The sequence below is a fragment of the Lentinula edodes genome, assembly GCF_021015755.1.
Source record: "Lentinula edodes strain Le(Bin) 0899 ss11 chromosome Unknown C8R40scaffold_63, whole genome shotgun sequence".
Lineage (NCBI taxonomy): Eukaryota > Fungi > Basidiomycota > Agaricomycetes > Agaricales > Omphalotaceae > Lentinula > Lentinula edodes.
Genome location: NW_025764369.1, coordinates 158,699 through 175,805, shown reverse-complemented (window position 1 = coordinate 175,805; position 17,107 = coordinate 158,699). Strand labels below are relative to the sequence as shown.

General features: G+C 47.3%; 6 protein-coding genes across 6 annotated transcripts; 3 read left to right on the top strand and 3 right to left on the bottom strand.

Annotated features, from left to right (window-relative positions):
* Window positions 1–5,209: 5,209 nt before the first annotated feature.
* Window positions 5,210–6,363, top strand: C8R40DRAFT_1177408 (uncharacterized protein; the record flags this gene model as incomplete). Its single annotated transcript, XM_046232679.1, has 3 exons — window positions 5,210–5,767; window positions 5,815–6,200; window positions 6,255–6,363. 3 exons carry the CDS (start codon window positions 5,210–5,212, stop codon window positions 6,361–6,363), a joined length of 1,053 nt encoding a protein of 350 aa, XP_046079914.1.
* Window positions 6,364–6,394: 31 nt separating this feature from the next.
* C8R40DRAFT_1163860 (Dihydroorotase) lies at window positions 6,395–7,596 on the bottom strand (the record flags this gene model as incomplete). Its single annotated transcript, XM_046230413.1, has 4 exons — window positions 6,395–6,744; window positions 6,803–7,076; window positions 7,130–7,429; window positions 7,480–7,596. The coding sequence occupies 4 exons, from the start codon at window positions 7,594–7,596 to the stop codon at window positions 6,395–6,397; spliced, it is 1,041 nt and encodes a 346-aa protein (XP_046079913.1).
* A 64-nt stretch (window positions 7,597–7,660) lies between these two features.
* On the top strand, window positions 7,661–11,169 carry C8R40DRAFT_807327 (P-loop containing nucleoside triphosphate hydrolase protein). Its single transcript, XM_046236287.1, has 3 exons — window positions 7,661–7,820; window positions 7,887–8,263; window positions 8,317–11,169. Exons 1-3 carry the CDS (start codon window positions 7,790–7,792, stop codon window positions 10,972–10,974), a joined length of 3,066 nt encoding a protein of 1,021 aa, XP_046079912.1. The 5' UTR covers window positions 7,661–7,789; the 3' UTR covers window positions 10,975–11,169.
* A 1,449-nt stretch (window positions 11,170–12,618) lies between these two features.
* C8R40DRAFT_1133469 (supernatant protein factor C-terminal domain-containing protein) lies at window positions 12,619–13,673 on the bottom strand. Its single transcript, XM_046229272.1, has 6 exons — window positions 13,440–13,673; window positions 13,337–13,390; window positions 13,143–13,282; window positions 13,050–13,087; window positions 12,797–12,999; window positions 12,619–12,741 (listed from the first exon to the last, which is right to left on the bottom strand). Exons 1-6 carry the CDS (start codon window positions 13,620–13,622, stop codon window positions 12,712–12,714), a joined length of 648 nt encoding a protein of 215 aa, XP_046079911.1. The 5' UTR covers window positions 13,623–13,673; the 3' UTR covers window positions 12,619–12,711.
* Window positions 13,667–14,738, top strand: C8R40DRAFT_806931 (RanBP1 domain-containing protein). Its single transcript, XM_046236284.1, has 5 exons — window positions 13,667–13,775; window positions 13,858–13,958; window positions 14,014–14,165; window positions 14,225–14,353; window positions 14,405–14,738. Exons 1-5 carry the CDS (start codon window positions 13,746–13,748, stop codon window positions 14,584–14,586), a joined length of 594 nt encoding a protein of 197 aa, XP_046079910.1. The 5' UTR covers window positions 13,667–13,745; the 3' UTR covers window positions 14,587–14,738.
* Window positions 14,739–14,747: 9 nt separating this feature from the next.
* On the bottom strand, window positions 14,748–17,081 carry C8R40DRAFT_1177403 (P-loop containing nucleoside triphosphate hydrolase protein; the record flags this gene model as incomplete). The annotated part of the gene is made up of 16 exons (XM_046232678.1): window positions 14,748–14,891; window positions 14,941–14,947; window positions 15,001–15,035; window positions 15,089–15,320; window positions 15,370–15,385; window positions 15,451–15,562; window positions 15,615–15,718; window positions 15,779–16,011; window positions 16,068–16,102; window positions 16,154–16,191; window positions 16,246–16,252; window positions 16,302–16,449; window positions 16,499–16,613; window positions 16,670–16,761; window positions 16,818–16,882; window positions 16,938–17,081. 16 exons carry the CDS (start codon window positions 17,079–17,081, stop codon window positions 14,748–14,750), a joined length of 1,527 nt encoding a protein of 508 aa, XP_046079909.1.
* Between the last annotated feature and the right edge of the window lie 26 nt (window positions 17,082–17,107).

The following is a 17,107-nucleotide window of genomic DNA, read 5'->3' as shown; positions in this document are numbered from 1 at the left end:
GACCATAGCTACATCCTCCGGGATACACTCCTGAATTCGAATGACGTCTTCCAGACGCAATGTCATTTCGGACAAGGGTTGTACTGGGAAGTTGGTCCTGCTATGGTGTATTGCGTGTGTACGCTCCCAGTTGGGCGTATTCATAGCTGGGCTTTTCAGGAGACTGGAGAGCGAACTTCCTCGTCTCGGGAGAGGAAGGTTAAGGGACTGTACTGGAGGCGTTGGTAACCTCCGGGATGACGTCCGAGATTGTTCGGATACGGCAGGGGATACCCTCCTCTCTGGAAGTTTCTCCTGTTGTCGTACTGAGAGAGGGTCAGTACTCCCCCCTTGTATCCTTTCGATAGCGGCTACTTGACCGCTGACTCTTCCACCCGCGTTCGAAGCTGACTCCATGTCTAGCTGCGGTACCGGTCCAGGGGGAGGTCCTCTCGTTCCCCAGGTAGGGGAGTATGCAAAACCTCCCATGGGACTACTGGCTGGTTGGGCGTAACCCATGGAGGTAAACCTCCGTTGTGGTGGTCCCATCCCAGGTTCCACTGGAGGGGGCCCCTGAACCTCCGGTTGACGTCCCTCTGGGGTCCGGATGTTGCTGGCGGTTTCATCCCCGAACGACTGTTCTGGGATGGACATCAGGCGTTGACCAGCTGCCACCATGATGACAGTGGAGCTAGCAGCCTGGTTCGATTTTTGAGCTTGTGTCATGTTTCCACGAGATAAGGCGCTCTTTTGTTTCTTTGATTCGGTCTTGGAACTAGAAGGTCGTTCCGTTGACGTCGCCGACATTTCGTCGCGACGAGTCCGTTCGGTGACGGGAGAGCTTGGTATAATGTAAGACCTGGGTCAAAATGGGTCTTAGGGTAGGTTTGGTATATGAAGTTTTATGTTGTAGCGTGCTAGGAGCAGGCTGGAGCTCGAAGGGAGCTACGAGAACCGCGACCGAGGACGGGAATGACCTAGTAGTGTCTGGAACGACGAGATGATGACCCTTGAGGGGGTCCCTAGGAGGTCCAGGGAGGTCCCTAAGGCGTAGGGAGGTTAAGGAAGAGTGCGGGACCATACAGTATTGCGTAGTAGGAGTTGTACTCGCTAGAACGTCAATATAGGATCGAGTAGGTCGTATATGCAACTGGGTCTTGAGGGTGTAAGCTCCCGAGAAGGGATATGTCAGGAAGGGTAGGTCCCTGGGGGCTGAGCTTGAGGATGGACGTCCTCGAGTGTGGGAGGTGGTAACGGAGAAGCAATACATAGTCCGACGTGAGGGGTAGCTTCGACGTTACCTAGATCGAGGTCCCGAAGCTTACGAAGTAGCTAGGGAGCTCTGGGAGGTTTGGGGAAGGGTAGCTCACCAAGGCGGGTAGGCGTTGGGGAGCTTTAGTAATGTTCGAGGGAGCTCGGGGACTCACTCGGAAGGCTTAGACTTGAAGTGAAAGCGTATATTCAATCGTATAGATGATCAGAGAGACAATAGACAGAAGTAGAGAGAAACAGAGGTAGAGAAACAGAGAGTAAAGAGAAATCCGTATGGTTAGCAGGTACAAAGGGACAGGGACTGGACCTATGCAAAAGGGTGTGTGTTCAAAATATACCAAGCTGGGGCTTCGGGACGTATCAGAGCTACTTAAATAGGTACAGGAAGTGATCAAGGGAACATCAGGGGCCATGAGGCGTGTAATCGAGATTAGTATCTTAATGGGGTAGGTGTAGGAGGGCTTCGACGCGTGTCGGGGGAGGTTTAGGAGCTGTCTTGGATAGGTACAGGCGTGGATCTGGGGAGGTACGGGCGTGGATCGGTACTGAGGGGTGAGAGTGTTTGGCTGATACTGGGGCTGTCCTGGTCGTCACCATTAAGAGGGCTGTGGATAATGGTCGAGGCATGACAGGTGCAGGCAGCGCCAAAGGCGAAGGCAAAAACAGCGCGGAAGTTGGAAGTGGGAGGGGAGACGGGCCCATTGGACGCGAAGCAAAAACCGCAGATGCGTGGATCGACTGCCTCTCTGGCAGCCAGGACGCTTGTCTCAACAATGTCAGCAGCAATGACCATGATGAGTCAGGGGACAAACCCTTAGCAACATCTCTGCTTCTCTCACCTATGTCGGAGGGGCCAGAGGTTATTGTGGACTCACTAAGGAATGCGACGATGGAAGCACATGTAGAGAAGGAGTACGGTATCGACTTGGACATGAGTTCTGTCTCAAAGGTTGTCCAGGTGGTGAGCAAACTGAAGAAAACTGCTATTGCTGTTGGGGGATGGCAGATGGAGATGTGGAATGCGTTCTGGGACAAGACATCAACTCTGTGTCAAGATCTCAGCAAGCTAGAGGAGCGAGTGGCAAGAGCGGAAAAGGGCCAGGCTGGTAGTGAAAAAGCGGGGGAGTTCATTCTACAACCATGTAAGACCTGGGTCAGAATTGATTTTAGGGTAGGTTTTGGTATAAGGGATTTATGTTGTAGCATGCTAAGAGCAAGCTGGAGCTCAAAGGGAGCTATGGGAACTGCAACTGAGAACAGGAATGACCTAAGATGTGAGGCCTGGCACAAAAGACCTGCTCTCGTCCTATCTGGACTGGGCCTAAGCAAGCAGGACAGCTGCCTAGGCCGTACAAGGGGAGGTGGGATAAGTGCCGCTACTGGTGTAGGGAGCCTGACCAGTGGTGGTTGCGGAGCTTGGGTGGACCTAGCCAAAGGTCCTGGAGTGGGGGAAGGAGGTGTAGTTGGTGAGGATGGAGGTAGTTGGGGGTGTGGAGCCTCGACATAGACTGTAAGTCGTAGGAGAGGCTCAGGAAGTTGAGAGAGGTGTTCAGAGAGGTGAGACAGAGAAGAGAAACAGAGTTGAGGGAAACAGATAAAGAGGAAATGTATGACAGGTGAGACGTGTCAGGCCCTGTTAGCAAGTACAAGTAGACTGTACTAACAGGGACCAAGCCAGGTTGGAAGAGTTTCCAGATAAGATTTGACAATAACACGCTGGGGAGCTCCGAGGGGAGTCCCCAGCCTATATACTATACATGTGACAGCCATGTGGCATATTACATAATGGTAAAAGCGGACAAGGGGAGCTCTGGGTATACAGTGGGGAGATATAGGAAGGTAGTAAGGAGGAATATGATAGGTAATGAAGCAAAATCAGGCAAGGCATGACATAAGAGTAGTTTGGATTGAAAGGGTTGACCTTTGAAGAGGTTCCTAGGAGGTCCTGGGAGGTCCCTAGGACGTCAACGGGGGCTAAAGGTTACTAGGAGCTAGGGAGTGTCGGACTGTTACGTAGTACGAGTTGTAGTAGATAGGATCGACAGCACAGGATCATTATAGATCGTAGCTGAAGTGAGTTCCGAACGTGAGAGCTCCTGATGGAGTGTAAGCCCGGGAAGTGGAGGTAGAGGTGGATGTCCTCAAGCATTGGAGGGAGTAACAGAGAAGCGGTACATAGTTCAACGTTACCTAGATCAAGGTCCCTGAGCTTGAGGAGGTTTGGGGGAGGTTGGCTCACCAAAACAATATACGTTGGGGAGCTTGAAGACTCACTTGGATTGCTTAGATGTGAAGTAAAAGCATGTATTGGATTGTTTAGACAACCGTAGAGATGAAAATAGAAGTAGAGAAACAGAGATAAGAAAACAGAGAGTAAGAGAAATCCATATAGTTAGCAGGTACAAAGGGACAGGGACTGGACCCATGCAAAAGGGTGTGTGTTCAAAATATACCAAGCTGGGGCTTGGGGATATTGCAGTACTACTTAAATAGGTACAGGAAGTAAACAAGGGAACATCCAGGAATCTGGGGAACATGAGGCAGGTAATCGAAAGGGTGGCACAAGAAAAGAGGCAAGAAGAGGAGGCACAGGTAGAGAGGATGTTGGAAAGGGCGAGAGAAGTCATGGGTTACGGGGCACAGAGGAAGAGGTTGGGGGAGGACGAAATGGTGTATGAAGGCCATAGTGGGAAGCTCCCACATGGGAACAGTGCAGAGTCAGTACACAATATGGGCAGCAGGGGTAATGAATGGAGCATTGACAACTGAGGAAGTGGTCACAAGGACTATCGACAGATTGATTCTCACACTTGCAGGAATTATCAGCATGATCAAGGATACAGGGCGCCACTTTCACATCTCGCCCAACCACCTGCATTTGCACCAACTGCCCCAGCAAGGAATAAGCAGGAGCTGAAGTTAGCTATTGGGGAGTTTCGAGGGCAATATGCCACAGCTGGCGTGGGTGATCAGATTGTGCTCATTGCAAAATCTGTCCCAAGGAGTGTCATTCCCAGGGATGTGAGGAGAGATGACTACCAGTTTGGGGTCTTGGTCATGACATTCCAGTCATATCATGATAGGGATGCATTTACACGGGAGTGGAGTGCTGGTTATAAAAACTCACCGAGTGAGCGGGAAGGATTGAAGCTCCGGGGTATTGGGGAGGATTTTTAGAAGGGGCTGGGGGTGTCTTGCAGGTCAATGAGGCTGAAATATATCAGCTGGAGTGACACACTGCATGCATATTGAGGCAGGGAAGACCGTGTAATTTATGATACCATGGGAGGGGTTTTTTCCGCTTTTCCCCTCAATAACCAGGACATGAATGATCATAATCGCCCCCCTGTATTAGATATGTGTGTTCCAATATTGTACAACATTATGTAATATTGTACAGTATATGGTAAACGGGTTGTTCGGGAATCGGACCTCGCCAGTATAATTCATATTCTATCCTATCCTATCCATAGTAATTGTATACCTGCATAAAGAACCTACCAAAAGTTATCCAACCATATCAGCGGCAGTCACACTTGAAAATTGATACCAGAGTAGGGTACCTAAGGTGGAAGAGGTTGGATGTGTGTCAGTTTAACAATAAAGTGGCCATGTTCATGAACAATGATACAGGTTTTGGTTTCAGCAGGAGTACAATGAGTTTTGATTCTTGACATAGAGCCTGGCTGAATTTATGTCAATCAGCACCATGAACTTGAATAGAAAGCATTGATAATGAGAGTTTGATATCACAACGCAATCTGAATTCAACATTGTCCAGCACTGGCATGTGAGAAGGAATGCAAGCAAGGTGTATGTCCCCAAAGGGGTACGTTAATTCTTTAATCCGATTAGTTATCTGTTGTGCTCGTGCATATGACATAGATGAGTAAGAACTTACTGATTGGCATTTCATACTGCATACAACACGTGTACAGCTTTGACCTTCACCTCTATTATGATGCGACCAGCATCAATCCGACTTCGTCCATCACAGTCCAATTTCAGAAAATGGTATTCCACCATTCCAAACACCTCAAGTCGTAAAGGCGTCAGACAATTGGTTATTGGCTCCCTCCTGAGCTTTGGGGCTTTGACATCGTTCTATCTTTTCTTTCCCGATGCCTCCCGCGGCGCACCAACCATCAAGCACGGAAAGCTATCGCCATCCCATTTCACACCCTGCACAATTTCTTCTAGTGAACCTTGTGGTCCTTACGCACGTCTTATAACCCTGAGTGTTCCAACAAAACTCCTTCCGGGTCCAGATGAACAACGCTTTCCTTCGATATGGTCCGTATTCATTAAGGATGATGACATTCAGGTTGAGCGGCCCTATACCCCTCTGGAAGGAGTGGACGCTGAAGGCCGCATGAGCTTCTGGATCAAGAAATATGAGCATGGCGAAGTTGGTCGTTGGCTGCACTCCAAGAAAGTCGGTGATGAGATTGAAATCAGAGCGCCACTGCAGACATGGCTTTGGAAGGACGATAATGTATGGGACGAGGTTGTAATGGTGCGGTAATCGAATCTACAGTATTCCTATATTCATATATTGTATAGATCTCTGGGGGATCCGGAATAGCTCCATTCTTTCAACTCTTTCATGAAATAATATCGCGTGGAGTCTCATCAAGGACACGATTCACCCTCCTTCACTCCTCACGCTCTCCGTCTGAGCTTCCGCCTTCCAAAATACTACAACGCTTGTCTTCCTTTGCATCTGAGAATCCAGAAAGATTCAAATTCCGCGTTTTCGTGGATACATTGGACTCGGAGGAGAAACAAAAAATGCAATTGAACGTAGGACGTATCAACGAAGCAGCTCTCTTATCGAGTCTGAAGGATCAAACCACATCTTCAAAATGGCTAAGATGGCCCTATTCAAGGCCTATCGAGGCTAAAGTTGACGTGCGGAAAACGCTGTTTTTAGTGTGCGGACCGGAACCGTACGTGTTTTCAACCAACCTTTCAGCGCGGTACTTCAACTTCCGTTTATACAGAATGGTCGCTACAATATCGGGTCCTTATGGTAGAAATTTCTCTCAAGGACCCGTAGGTGGTGTTTTAGCAAAGCTGGGCGCAACATCAAGTCAAGTATACAAGCTTTAGATTTTCCAATAGTAGTTATGAAAACATATTTTCACTTGGATATCGTCCAATTGATTTGCTTTCCTGCCCAGAATGGAACGACACTCTCGTCCTTCAGTGTGTAGCCTCCCTCGGGGATTAAGAAAGTTGCCCCATTGACTCCTCGTTTCAACACGACTTTACTCGCATTGGCTGGTACCTTATAGAAATCGCGGCCGAACGTGCTAACAAATCCTTCAAGTCTGTCGAGAGCCCCAAATGATTCCAAGATGTGAGCTGTCAGAGGAAGCAAAATCGGGGATGTATAAATGCCAGCGGCACAGCCACACGAAGGTGTACTGGTAGATTTGTTGCGCGGGGGATGAGGTGCGGAGTCTGACCCTAGGAAGAATCTTGGATGGCCTGTATTTGCACAATCAGTGAATAAGGATCTTATGGAAAAGCCCATGTCGGTAGAAACCTTCTTTAACGATGTCACGAAGAGCTTGACGATCATCGGGATACTTCGCCACAGGCTTACAGAAGTTCCACGATTGTCCAGCCCAATCGTCTACCGTCAACTCTAGGTGGTGCACGGTAATCGTACATGCGACTGTGTCCCCACATGCTTTTACGGCCTCAATCGCAGCTCGAGTGGTAGCGTGTTCGAGGACAATTCGGAGTCGAGGAAACGTCGAGTGTATCTTATGTAGATGTGGAAGAAATGAGGGTTCTGCGTTCAAGATGTGGATGTTCTAAGATAACATCAACGGTGAAATAAGAAGACAGAGAATAAGCTTGCATGAACAGAATTTGATGGAATCTCCCCGTGAAGGTTCAACACTAGATCCACCTCTTGCATGACTTCAAAGACTGGATAGTAGGTTTCATACGATTCGATACCTCCATCTGAATTAGTTGTCACGCCACGAGGGTAGGATTTCACCCCAACTATTCCTGCATTCTTTGCTTTGCGGATCTCATCAGGAGTAAGTTCTGGAGAAAGATAAAGAGTCATGAGGAATTGGACATTGGGCTCGATTGCTTCCAGAGTAGCCTTATAGACCAAGGCTTGATCTGTGGTTGTGATCGGAGGTTTGAGGTTTGGCTAAAATTTTTGAGATCATGTACGATTGAAGGAGTGCATGAAATTTTTACCATGACATACGCCGTGCAAAAGCCCCCTTTACGCACATGGGGAGTAACGAGCTCAGATAGAGCTCCTTGGCGGAGGTGTACATGAAAGTCGGCGGGATGTGTAATGGAGAGGTCCATGAACTCGAGCGTCTAATTTTGAGCGCCTCACAGTCGCGCGATCATGTGCTTTTCAAACGCGTGTCTTTGATCACGTTGTAACAGGTTGTAACTTGTAACTTGAACCACTTCACGACAAATCCTTGGTTTACGATAACGTCCAAATTGCACGAATACTTCGGCGACTGAAAATCGGGGCAGAACTTTATTGATTATGGTAGCCGCTGGCTCGATAACTGTTGCCGGCGAGTCCTGTCGTTTCACTAGACTGTAGCTGAACAGTGAGAACTGATACTACGTATGAAATCCAGTGCGAGTTCGGCCACCCACAACCTGGGAAGCAGTCCGACTTCCGGATCCATGCTATGATAGCAGTTTTAGGGGAGACGGCGCCCTTTCTACTGGTACCCCCAATCGATCCGTTGCTAACACTGCACCTCTCAGAGATGTAGTGCAAATTATTGACGACCGTATCCTGACGTTCGACCCGGACGAGAAAGATAAAGCAAAAGCGTTTATGGAGCGGGGCTTCATGCCACCAGGCACGAAACGATACAAGGATAGGCGGTTCATGTTCGACAAGGTCTTCAACCACGAATCTAATCAACAGGATATATATGCGGCAACGGCTCAGCCGCTACTACAGGGAGTCTTGGATGGCTTCAACGCAACCGTATTTGCTTATGGGGTGTGTGCAGCACTTCATACAGAGTGTATAGAGAAGACTAATCACCTTGCTAGGCCACCGGGTGTGGTAAAACTCATACCATCAGCGGCACAGACACTGACCCTGGGATTATATACTTGGCTATGGCCGACCTCTTTCAACGCATCGAAGACCGGAAGGATGACTACATTGCAGAAGTTGTTGTCACCTTTCTAGAAATTTACAACGAAGAGATTCACGACCTTCTCGCTGATCCGAGCACATCCAAACCACGAGGTGGTCTCACTATACGCGAAGACAAAGTTGTAAAGGTGGCGGGTCTTGTTGAGCTCTCCCCGAAATCTGCTGAAGAGGTCAAAGAGATCGTCCTCCAAGGCAATCTGCGGCGAACACAGAGCCCTACTCATGCCAACGAAACCAGCTCCCGTTCGCACGCCGTTCTGCAGGTTCATGTCACGCAGTCCCCTCGAACCGCTTCGTTATCCGAACAGAAGACCATGGGCACACTTTCCATCATCGATCTCGCGGGCAGTGAACGCGCCGCTGCTACGACAAACATGGGCCAGCGTATGGTTGAAGGTGCCAATATCAACAAATCTCTTCTCGCCTTGGGGAATTGCATCAATGCTCTTTGTGAAAGCGGAGGAGCTATCCGACACGTTCCTTACCGAAACAGCAAGCTCACACGATTACTCAAATTTGCCCTTGGAGGAAACTGTAAGACTGTTATGATTGTCTGCGTGGCTCCCACTTCCAATCATTTCGACGATACACACAATACTCTTATATACGCCGAACGAGCTACGAAAATCAAGACAAAGGTCGTCACACGAAATGTCGTCAACGTTGATAGGCACGTCGGGCGCTATGTCGAAGCCATCAACCGACTTAACGCGGAAGTCGCCGAGTTGAAGGCCAAACTAGCGGGGAAGAATAGTACGGAGAACGAAGTAGTGAAGAGAAAGAGGCTAGAGGCATCCGCAGAAGTTGAACGAGCCAAGAACGATTTGAAGGTCAAAGTCGAACAAACGAAGGCTTCTATAGTAGATGGGGCTGCTTGCTCTGGAAGACTTTCTGTCGCTAAAGCAAAGCTCGGAGCCATTCGCTCTCGTCTGGCAAAAATATCTATCCTAGAGTCATCGAGCCCCTCTCCTCTATCTGCAGATTTAGAAGCAGAGCGTTCATTCCTCGAAGCGCTAGCCGGTCCAGAAGAACAAGCACTTCGCACAGACTCCGTTCTGAATACACGAATCCACCGTTCATCAAACGCCAACGCGATGTTCGATGCCACCATGCGCGCCGTATCGGAGAGGAGGTCTGACAAGTTGGACGAGGTTAGTATAGAGAATGTAAAGCTCGACGCAGCGTGCAGGAAGGCGGAGATGGACAAGCTGAAAGCAGAGGAAGAACGCAACGTGTTAGCAAACGCTGTCGACGAGGTTGCGCAGGTCATGGTTGGCCTCATTGGCATGCTAGGGAGATGCAATGCGATGGTTGGAGAGTCTTCTCGTTTGCTGCAAACGCCTGGGGATGATGGTGATGTACATGGCGCTACCCAAAATGTTTCTGCAATGCTCCTCAAATTGAAAGAGAAGAACGACGATGCTTTCCAAAAACTCATCGGACACTCCACAGAGAACTATAGCAATTCCTCGGACAATTTCAGAGGTTATGGCATGTCGTTCACTCGTAGGATTAGCTCAGGTCCAGCAGCGATGCAAACAACCACGAAAGCTGGATCGCGACGATCATCTACGCATGGGGCTTCCTCATCATTTTCATTATCATCTCCTGGACGGCATAAAACTCCTCGAAGGTCTCTGCGTTCCAGTTTGGCAGCACAACCTTACAGGCGGACGTCAGACAAGGAACGACGGGGACTGAAGACTTCAAAAAATGTACATTGGAGGGACGAGACCGGCCAAGGAGATCTCGATGACAGTGGTTTGAAGACTGTCCCGGCAATCGCACTTACCGTTATACCGGCCAGTCCTTTGGTCGATAACCAGTCTAGTACTTCCTCCACTTCGAGCTTTAAAGCATCCCCTCATCGCAGCTCATCTCTGGGCGGAGGTTCAGAAAGTGAATGGGAGGATGACAATGAAAAAACCGATGAAAACGTCAGCGTCAATCTCTCCATGTCGCTACCTGCATCCAGCCGCGACTCGATGTCTTCAAGTTCAGCAGTGCCCCGTTTATATGGCTCATTGGGAAAGCGGCCACGGCCGAACCGCTTGGACCCTAGTTTCCTCAGGTCCAAGCTTAGGACACCTGCATTAGGCAGTCTAGCAGAGGATGATGAGAACACTCAGAACGGGTCTCCGAGACGTACATCGCAGCCTCTTGGAGATCGCAGTTTGAATTCACTAGACAATGAATTTAATATGAACGAAAGTAGCTCGAAAGCTTACCACGGTAGCCCAAGCAAACGAATGCCCGCCACTCCGAGGTCGGCGATGATGAAGAGCAGGAGACGGTCTAATCTTGGAGTGAGAAGCGAGAAGTCAAGAAGACGGTCGAGTTTGATCCCGCAACTATCTCCTCCTGGCGGAGAGAGCAACAAGCCGAGGAGAATCATTCTTGCAAGCCCGGGGAAAAGGCCAAAGCGACTTTCGATATCCCGCAACTCTGGTGTGTCGTCCTTCAGATTGAAGCCATCCTTGCCCAATCTACCGCTAGCAGACACCAGTGCGGATATCAGCATGTCCAGGTTGAAGCCGACTTGGAGATAAAGTTGAGTATTTATGTGTGATGTCGTTCCATTTTTGTCTACTCTATGTATGACCTCCATGACTTTCGTTGATTTACGCTATCCTTCTCAGCCGTCCTTGTACATTATTCTGTTTCGTCATTGACATTTTAAACATTATTTCCATGTAAATCTTCGTATGGCACGTCCTCATCATTCGCGATTGAATCGTATATACCCGGTCTTATTTCACGACCATAGAAGTACATGGACAAGAAACTAAATGTATGTTTGATTTCTTCTCAAAATTCAAACAATGCTATGGGAATCGTGCTCATTCATCATGCAGCAGATAATTCGTGTCGCCGTTAAAGCAAGGACGCTTTACCTCGTCAGATGCACAAGAGGCGATCTCACTTATACATACTTAGCTTGGAGACCAAGCCCACTAGGAGACAAAACCTCGCTATTGCCCTCATAGAGGGACAGTTTCTGGTCTAATACATACTGTGATAGATTCTGATCAGCATACATATACTTACCTTTGGAGCCAATTCTACGAGGCGGGCCCTGAACAAACCAGTGGACTGCGCGCTGGCTCTGGTACGCAAGGGGAACGGGTCAAACGAGGGAATAATCAACGAACACCCCAACCCCAACCCCAATCGTGAGCTGATAAGCATGGGGAAAAGGGACGGTGGGTGGGGTCCAAATTTCTCGGACATGCAAAGAACATGAGTGAAGGGAATGCTTGCTGCGCACCTAGATGCTTGCAGCAAACAAGCAAGAGATAATATTCTCGTGCACCGCGATTCCAAGATTGCTCCTCGCCACTGATGTTCCCTTGTCTTATCTGACACTTATGCTAGCCGCACGCCAACTCACGTAGCCTCATAATCCGCAAATGGTCTTATCCATGTCTGAAATCAGGAGGAAAGTAAACAACGACCTTAGTAAGGCAGAAGACATGATGAACTGTAGACCGGAAACCGCCCCTCTATGAGGGCGAAACCTCGATAGAGGGACCGGAATATCTGAGTTTAAATTGGCAGGAACTGCGTTATCATTTTTAGAACGTTCTGGAATGCTGATTAATAGCCTTTTTTGGTAATTGACTTTTGGAGATATTCTAATTGGGGAATTGGCCACGAACCTATTCATTTACTGAAAGTCATGATTTGCGAGAAATTGCAAGATGTCTCCGACTCTACAGAGCTCTATACCTCATGACTTCAGTATTTTATATCTATGTTACTATCACTGTTTGATAATCTCTACTATAATAAAGCCTATGAGCACCAACATCCTGGAGAATTAATTGGATGAGAAGGTATCACTTACTAAGGATAGTGAAGGTTTTTTCTCTCTGTTTGCCTACCCTACATTGTATCTACATATTCAGGCATGTACTCTTGGCCTACAAGCTCCTACAAGTATTCCTGAAGTATTTCAATGTTCAAATTGCATTCCAACTCATTCCACTGACTGAGGATCAATTATCTCGTAGCCTTTTTCCTCAAATGGATTATCTCCGAAAGTCAGTTACCAAAAAAGGCTATTAATAAGCAGTCCAGAACATTCTAAAAATGATAACGCAGTTCCTGCCAATTTAAACTCAGATCTTCCAAGCCCTCTATCGAGGTTCCGCCCCGCAGGCGAACTTTAATCAAATTTTTTGATTATTCTCTTAGAGGGCTTGGTCACCAAGCTAGATGAACTGCAGTCACTGGAGGTTCATCGAGAATAAAGCTACATTGAGCAATGAGAACAACTTGTATAATCATATGACACGTTTGACTTCGAAGAAGGACTGTAAGATTAAAGAGTTTGAGAGTATACTTACGAATAACGAAGTTACTAGTCACCTTCAGATAATAAACTTGCCAACCGACGACAGCAAATAGAACTACGGCTTGTAGGACAGACCACCATTTCACCCGATCGTTAGTAGATTCGGCGGTATTCCTATGTGTCTTCTCGCGAACAACGATATATTCTTGTTCATCTTTCACAGCCGCGAGGCCGTGCGCAAGAAGTCGAATTTCGCGTTCGATAGGCGCGACAACATCTACGTTTTCCGTAAACAATATATATGCGAGCGCTGCACGAGATTCGCACCATCTTCACCAACATAAATTATACCGTGAACGTTGAAGCTGCGGGGAACGACATTTGGCTTATGTTTGGAAGTATAGCGTTGATTGGACGTACCTGACGATTTTGTCGGCAATAGCACTCATTTGATTGGAAAAGCAATACTCAAATCGACCATTCTTCTCTGCGGTAATGGAAAGAGTTCCAGTCGATTGCTTTACCTGCTTTCCGAGCAGTCTTCCCTCTGGATCTGCCAGCTATCGCGTGCTCAGGCGTTAATACCAGTACATCCTTAAGGAATGTACACTCACCCAAAAGTCAATGTCCAGATGACCTCCTCCCCCCACTTGATACGTTACAGTCATCTGGTAGTTGTTCAGAAGCAGGCTGGTGACGAACCACAGTAGAACTTGCCTTGTCTTGTTTATGTAAATCTTCGAAGAAACATTCCTTCTTTCCAGCAGGGACATCTATCATATGCCCATACGCGGCATACTGGAAAACAAGCAATAGCGCCAGCCAGCCTGCAATTAGTCTCTGTAAAAAGGAAGGTGGCATCGAGGTTTGAAGTACTTCGATTCTGAAATGGCAATGCATTCGGTTCTACATAGCCACCCGGCTATTGCCGTTACGTGACGCGTGAGCCAAGTAAGTTCTTCGCATCCTTTCGCATCTCAATTTTAGGTCGTTTTTCTCTTTGCTCTGTCTCTCACGCTCATCATGGAAAACACTGAACCACTCGCCCCAAGAGTAAGTCTCTTTCTTCTTTAAAATGGTTCAACTTCTATCGGTCTTCATATCATTTTTATCTTGATAATGTACTTAATTTCAGCAGGAAGAAGAGGCCGATGTCCACTTCGAACCCGTCATCAAGCTTACCGAGCAGATAGACACCAAAACCCACGAAGAGGATGAACAAGTTCTCTTCAAGATGTATGTCTAATTCCTACCCGATCACTTCCATCGACTCAAATCTCTCCACGATCAGGCGTGCTAAATTGTTCCGATTCGACGCTGCTTCGTCCGAGTGGAAAGAAAGAGGTACTGGAGATGTTCGTCTTCTAGCGCACAAAGAGACAAAGAAGGTTCGACTTGTAATGAGACGCGACAAAACTTTGAAGGTCTGCGCAAATCACTCCAGTGCGTGCCTTTTTTTTTCTTGTATCGAAGAAGGTTGTCATTTCCATCGATTAACGTAGTTTCTGCCGACATGCGTCTGCAACCCAACATTGGATCCGATCGATCCTGGGTTTGGAAGGTTGCTGCTGATTACTCTGAAACCCCACCGACGTCGGAGACGCTTGCTATCCGATTTGCTAACTCGGAAAGTTAGTCGGCCTGGTTCTTCATCTTATCTTCATCATCTTACAGAATTTTAGATGCTCATGAATTTAAGAAAGAGTTCGAAGCTGCTCAGAAGACGAATGTTGCTCTAAGTGGTGGTGCCCCTGCAGAAGCATCTCTTGTCGAAGAGAAGAAGGATGAAGCGGAGAAGGAGAAGGTTGATGAAGAAGAAAAGAAAGACGAAACCAAAGACGAAAAGAAGGAAGAAGAGAAGTAGACCATTTGGATTCTGGATCCTGTATTTCCCGTTATTAAACTCGTCTCATGGAAATCCACCTCTCGCATATTCTCTAATATAACAGTCCAGTATTTCAGGTAAATGTTCTACAGTAATCCTGGAACACACTACAGTTCGTGTTCGTAGGCAGTTCGCGTACCTTACAACTTGCGCTTTTCATATGCGGTTTCTTCTGAAGCCCACGCTTCCCAGAATGTTGTAGGACTTCCATCGTTTTCGCGCCAGTATTGCGCAGGTGCTTCACCTCTAACAACCCGTTCTGTGATCAGGACACCCTGGACGTCCTGAAAGCTCGTCAAGAGATATAATGGATCATCAATATTGCATACTCACTGATCCCCTGTGGCAAAAATGTAAGTATATGGGGAACAGAAATCTGAACAGAAAACTTACGGGACCTCGTACATAGATTCTAGTAGTAGTGCTTCCTGCAGCAAAGATAGGTGTAAGAATATTTGGTCAGAATAAACTGAATGCTGACCATAATTCCTCTCAGCCCTCGTGCCCCTCCCCCTCGTTCATATGCTTGTCTACATATCTCATCATTAGCGGCACTAGTAAACCGGATTTCCACATTGGAGTATTGAAACAATGCTTTATACTGTGATAAGAGAGATCCTTTGACACCAGTCAATATTTTTAATAAATCGGGTATCGTGAGTGGTGCGAGAGTTGTGATTGAAGGCAGACGAGAGATAAACTCCGGTATGAATCTGAAATATTTGATCAAGAGAGGTATAAGCATGGTATGCACCCACTCACCCATACTTGACTAAATCTAACACACACGAAACAATAGTGAGAGATCTGTGCGTCGAAGGCTTTGACAAGGAGGTCACTTACCCGCAGGATCAACGCTTTCCAGAACATGATCCGATGTCTTTTGGTTTGGCGTAAAAAACAAAGGACTACGATTAAGACCCGACGACTTGGTAGAGAACCCTATTGCTGAATGCTATCTCTAAAAATGAGCATCATAGCTTGAAAACTGAGATTGATTGACGTACTCCCTTAGACAAGCGTTGCCGAATAATACTATCCAATCCTACGAACGCCCCGCTGACGATGAATAAAACATTGGACGTGTCGATGTAATACACATCCGGTTTGGCTAAAGATTTGCGACATGAACCGAGCATCGCACATTTAAAAAGAGTGAAGTCGGACTAACGAGCGGCAGCAACATTGGGAGCACGATGTCCACTTCGAGAGTGGCCTTCTCCACCTGGAAGTGAGGGAGGTTCGGATTGGCTTCCTTTGGCTTGAACGGACACAATTGTGCCTTCCAACATACGAAGTAAGGCTTGTTGAACACCTTCTCCCGAAACGTCTCGCGAACTTTCAATTCCGGATCCAGATTTACGAGCAATCTTATCGATTTCGTCGATATATACAATGCCCGTGCTTTATAGTTCTGTCAGTCAGACTGCCTGGTAGTAACTGTACATAGAGAAACGGACCTGGCCCGGTAAGGATCCCATTGAGCATCTTGCAGCTAAAAGCTGAGTTAGTGCTTGCTCTGTCCTATGCATACCAATTGGCATACCAATCGCTGTATGGCCATTTCCACATCCTCTCCAACATCTTGCAGAATATTTCAATGAAGGTACAGATAAATTTCGATGAATGGATACCCACATCCTGCCTGTAAAGTTGTCAAAGTTAAATAGCCAAGGACGAGGCAAAATATGCACCTGAGTGAAGGACGTTGCGTCGCTAACAGCAAATGGAACGTCTAGCACCCTAGCTAAAGTCTTGGCTAGTAGGGTCTTCCCTGTGATGATCTGAGTCGTGCACAACTTGAAAATAGATTGGATATTTATACCAGAACCAGTCGGACCGCTGTTGAATGACGTTGAGTTAACGATTATACAGGTGGTTTGGAACATACATCACTAGTACATTGGATTTCTCGAATAGAGGGAAGGCCGAGGGAAGTAATGGGGAAGATAATGGTTGTTGATATCGTAAAGGTCGAATTTTAGCAGATTGAACCCCTGTATTTGCTGAGACTTGCTCAGATCAATCACGGTTTACTTGAAAATTGAAACAATCTACGCACAATCGTCTGGCGTCTGTCCCAGCTCAGATTGAGAACGTTGCTGTTGCAACATGGCTTCATTTGCAAAAACACGACTGTAGTGATTGTAAACCCTGAGATTCAGATTGAAATTTGGTTACCGGATATGATGACCACGAAACAGACATACGCGACCGACAAAACCTTCTTAGCATGTTCCTGACCTACGATGTAGTGGTTCAGATACTCAACTAACTATGACGGTAGTGATTGAGCAATCCAGGCGCAGAACAACAAGTTTCGGTTTTACCTGGCGAGGTGTCGCCAATTTGAAGGAAGGGACTTTGGTGGCCGGATCGTGGCCAACGGGACCATTGTAACTTGGTTGAGTTCGTACATTACGTGTCGAAGGGCGCACCATGTACCATGTTCGGGGAAAGCTTCGCCAGGTCATGACCGCTGGTAAAAACGGAGACCAGC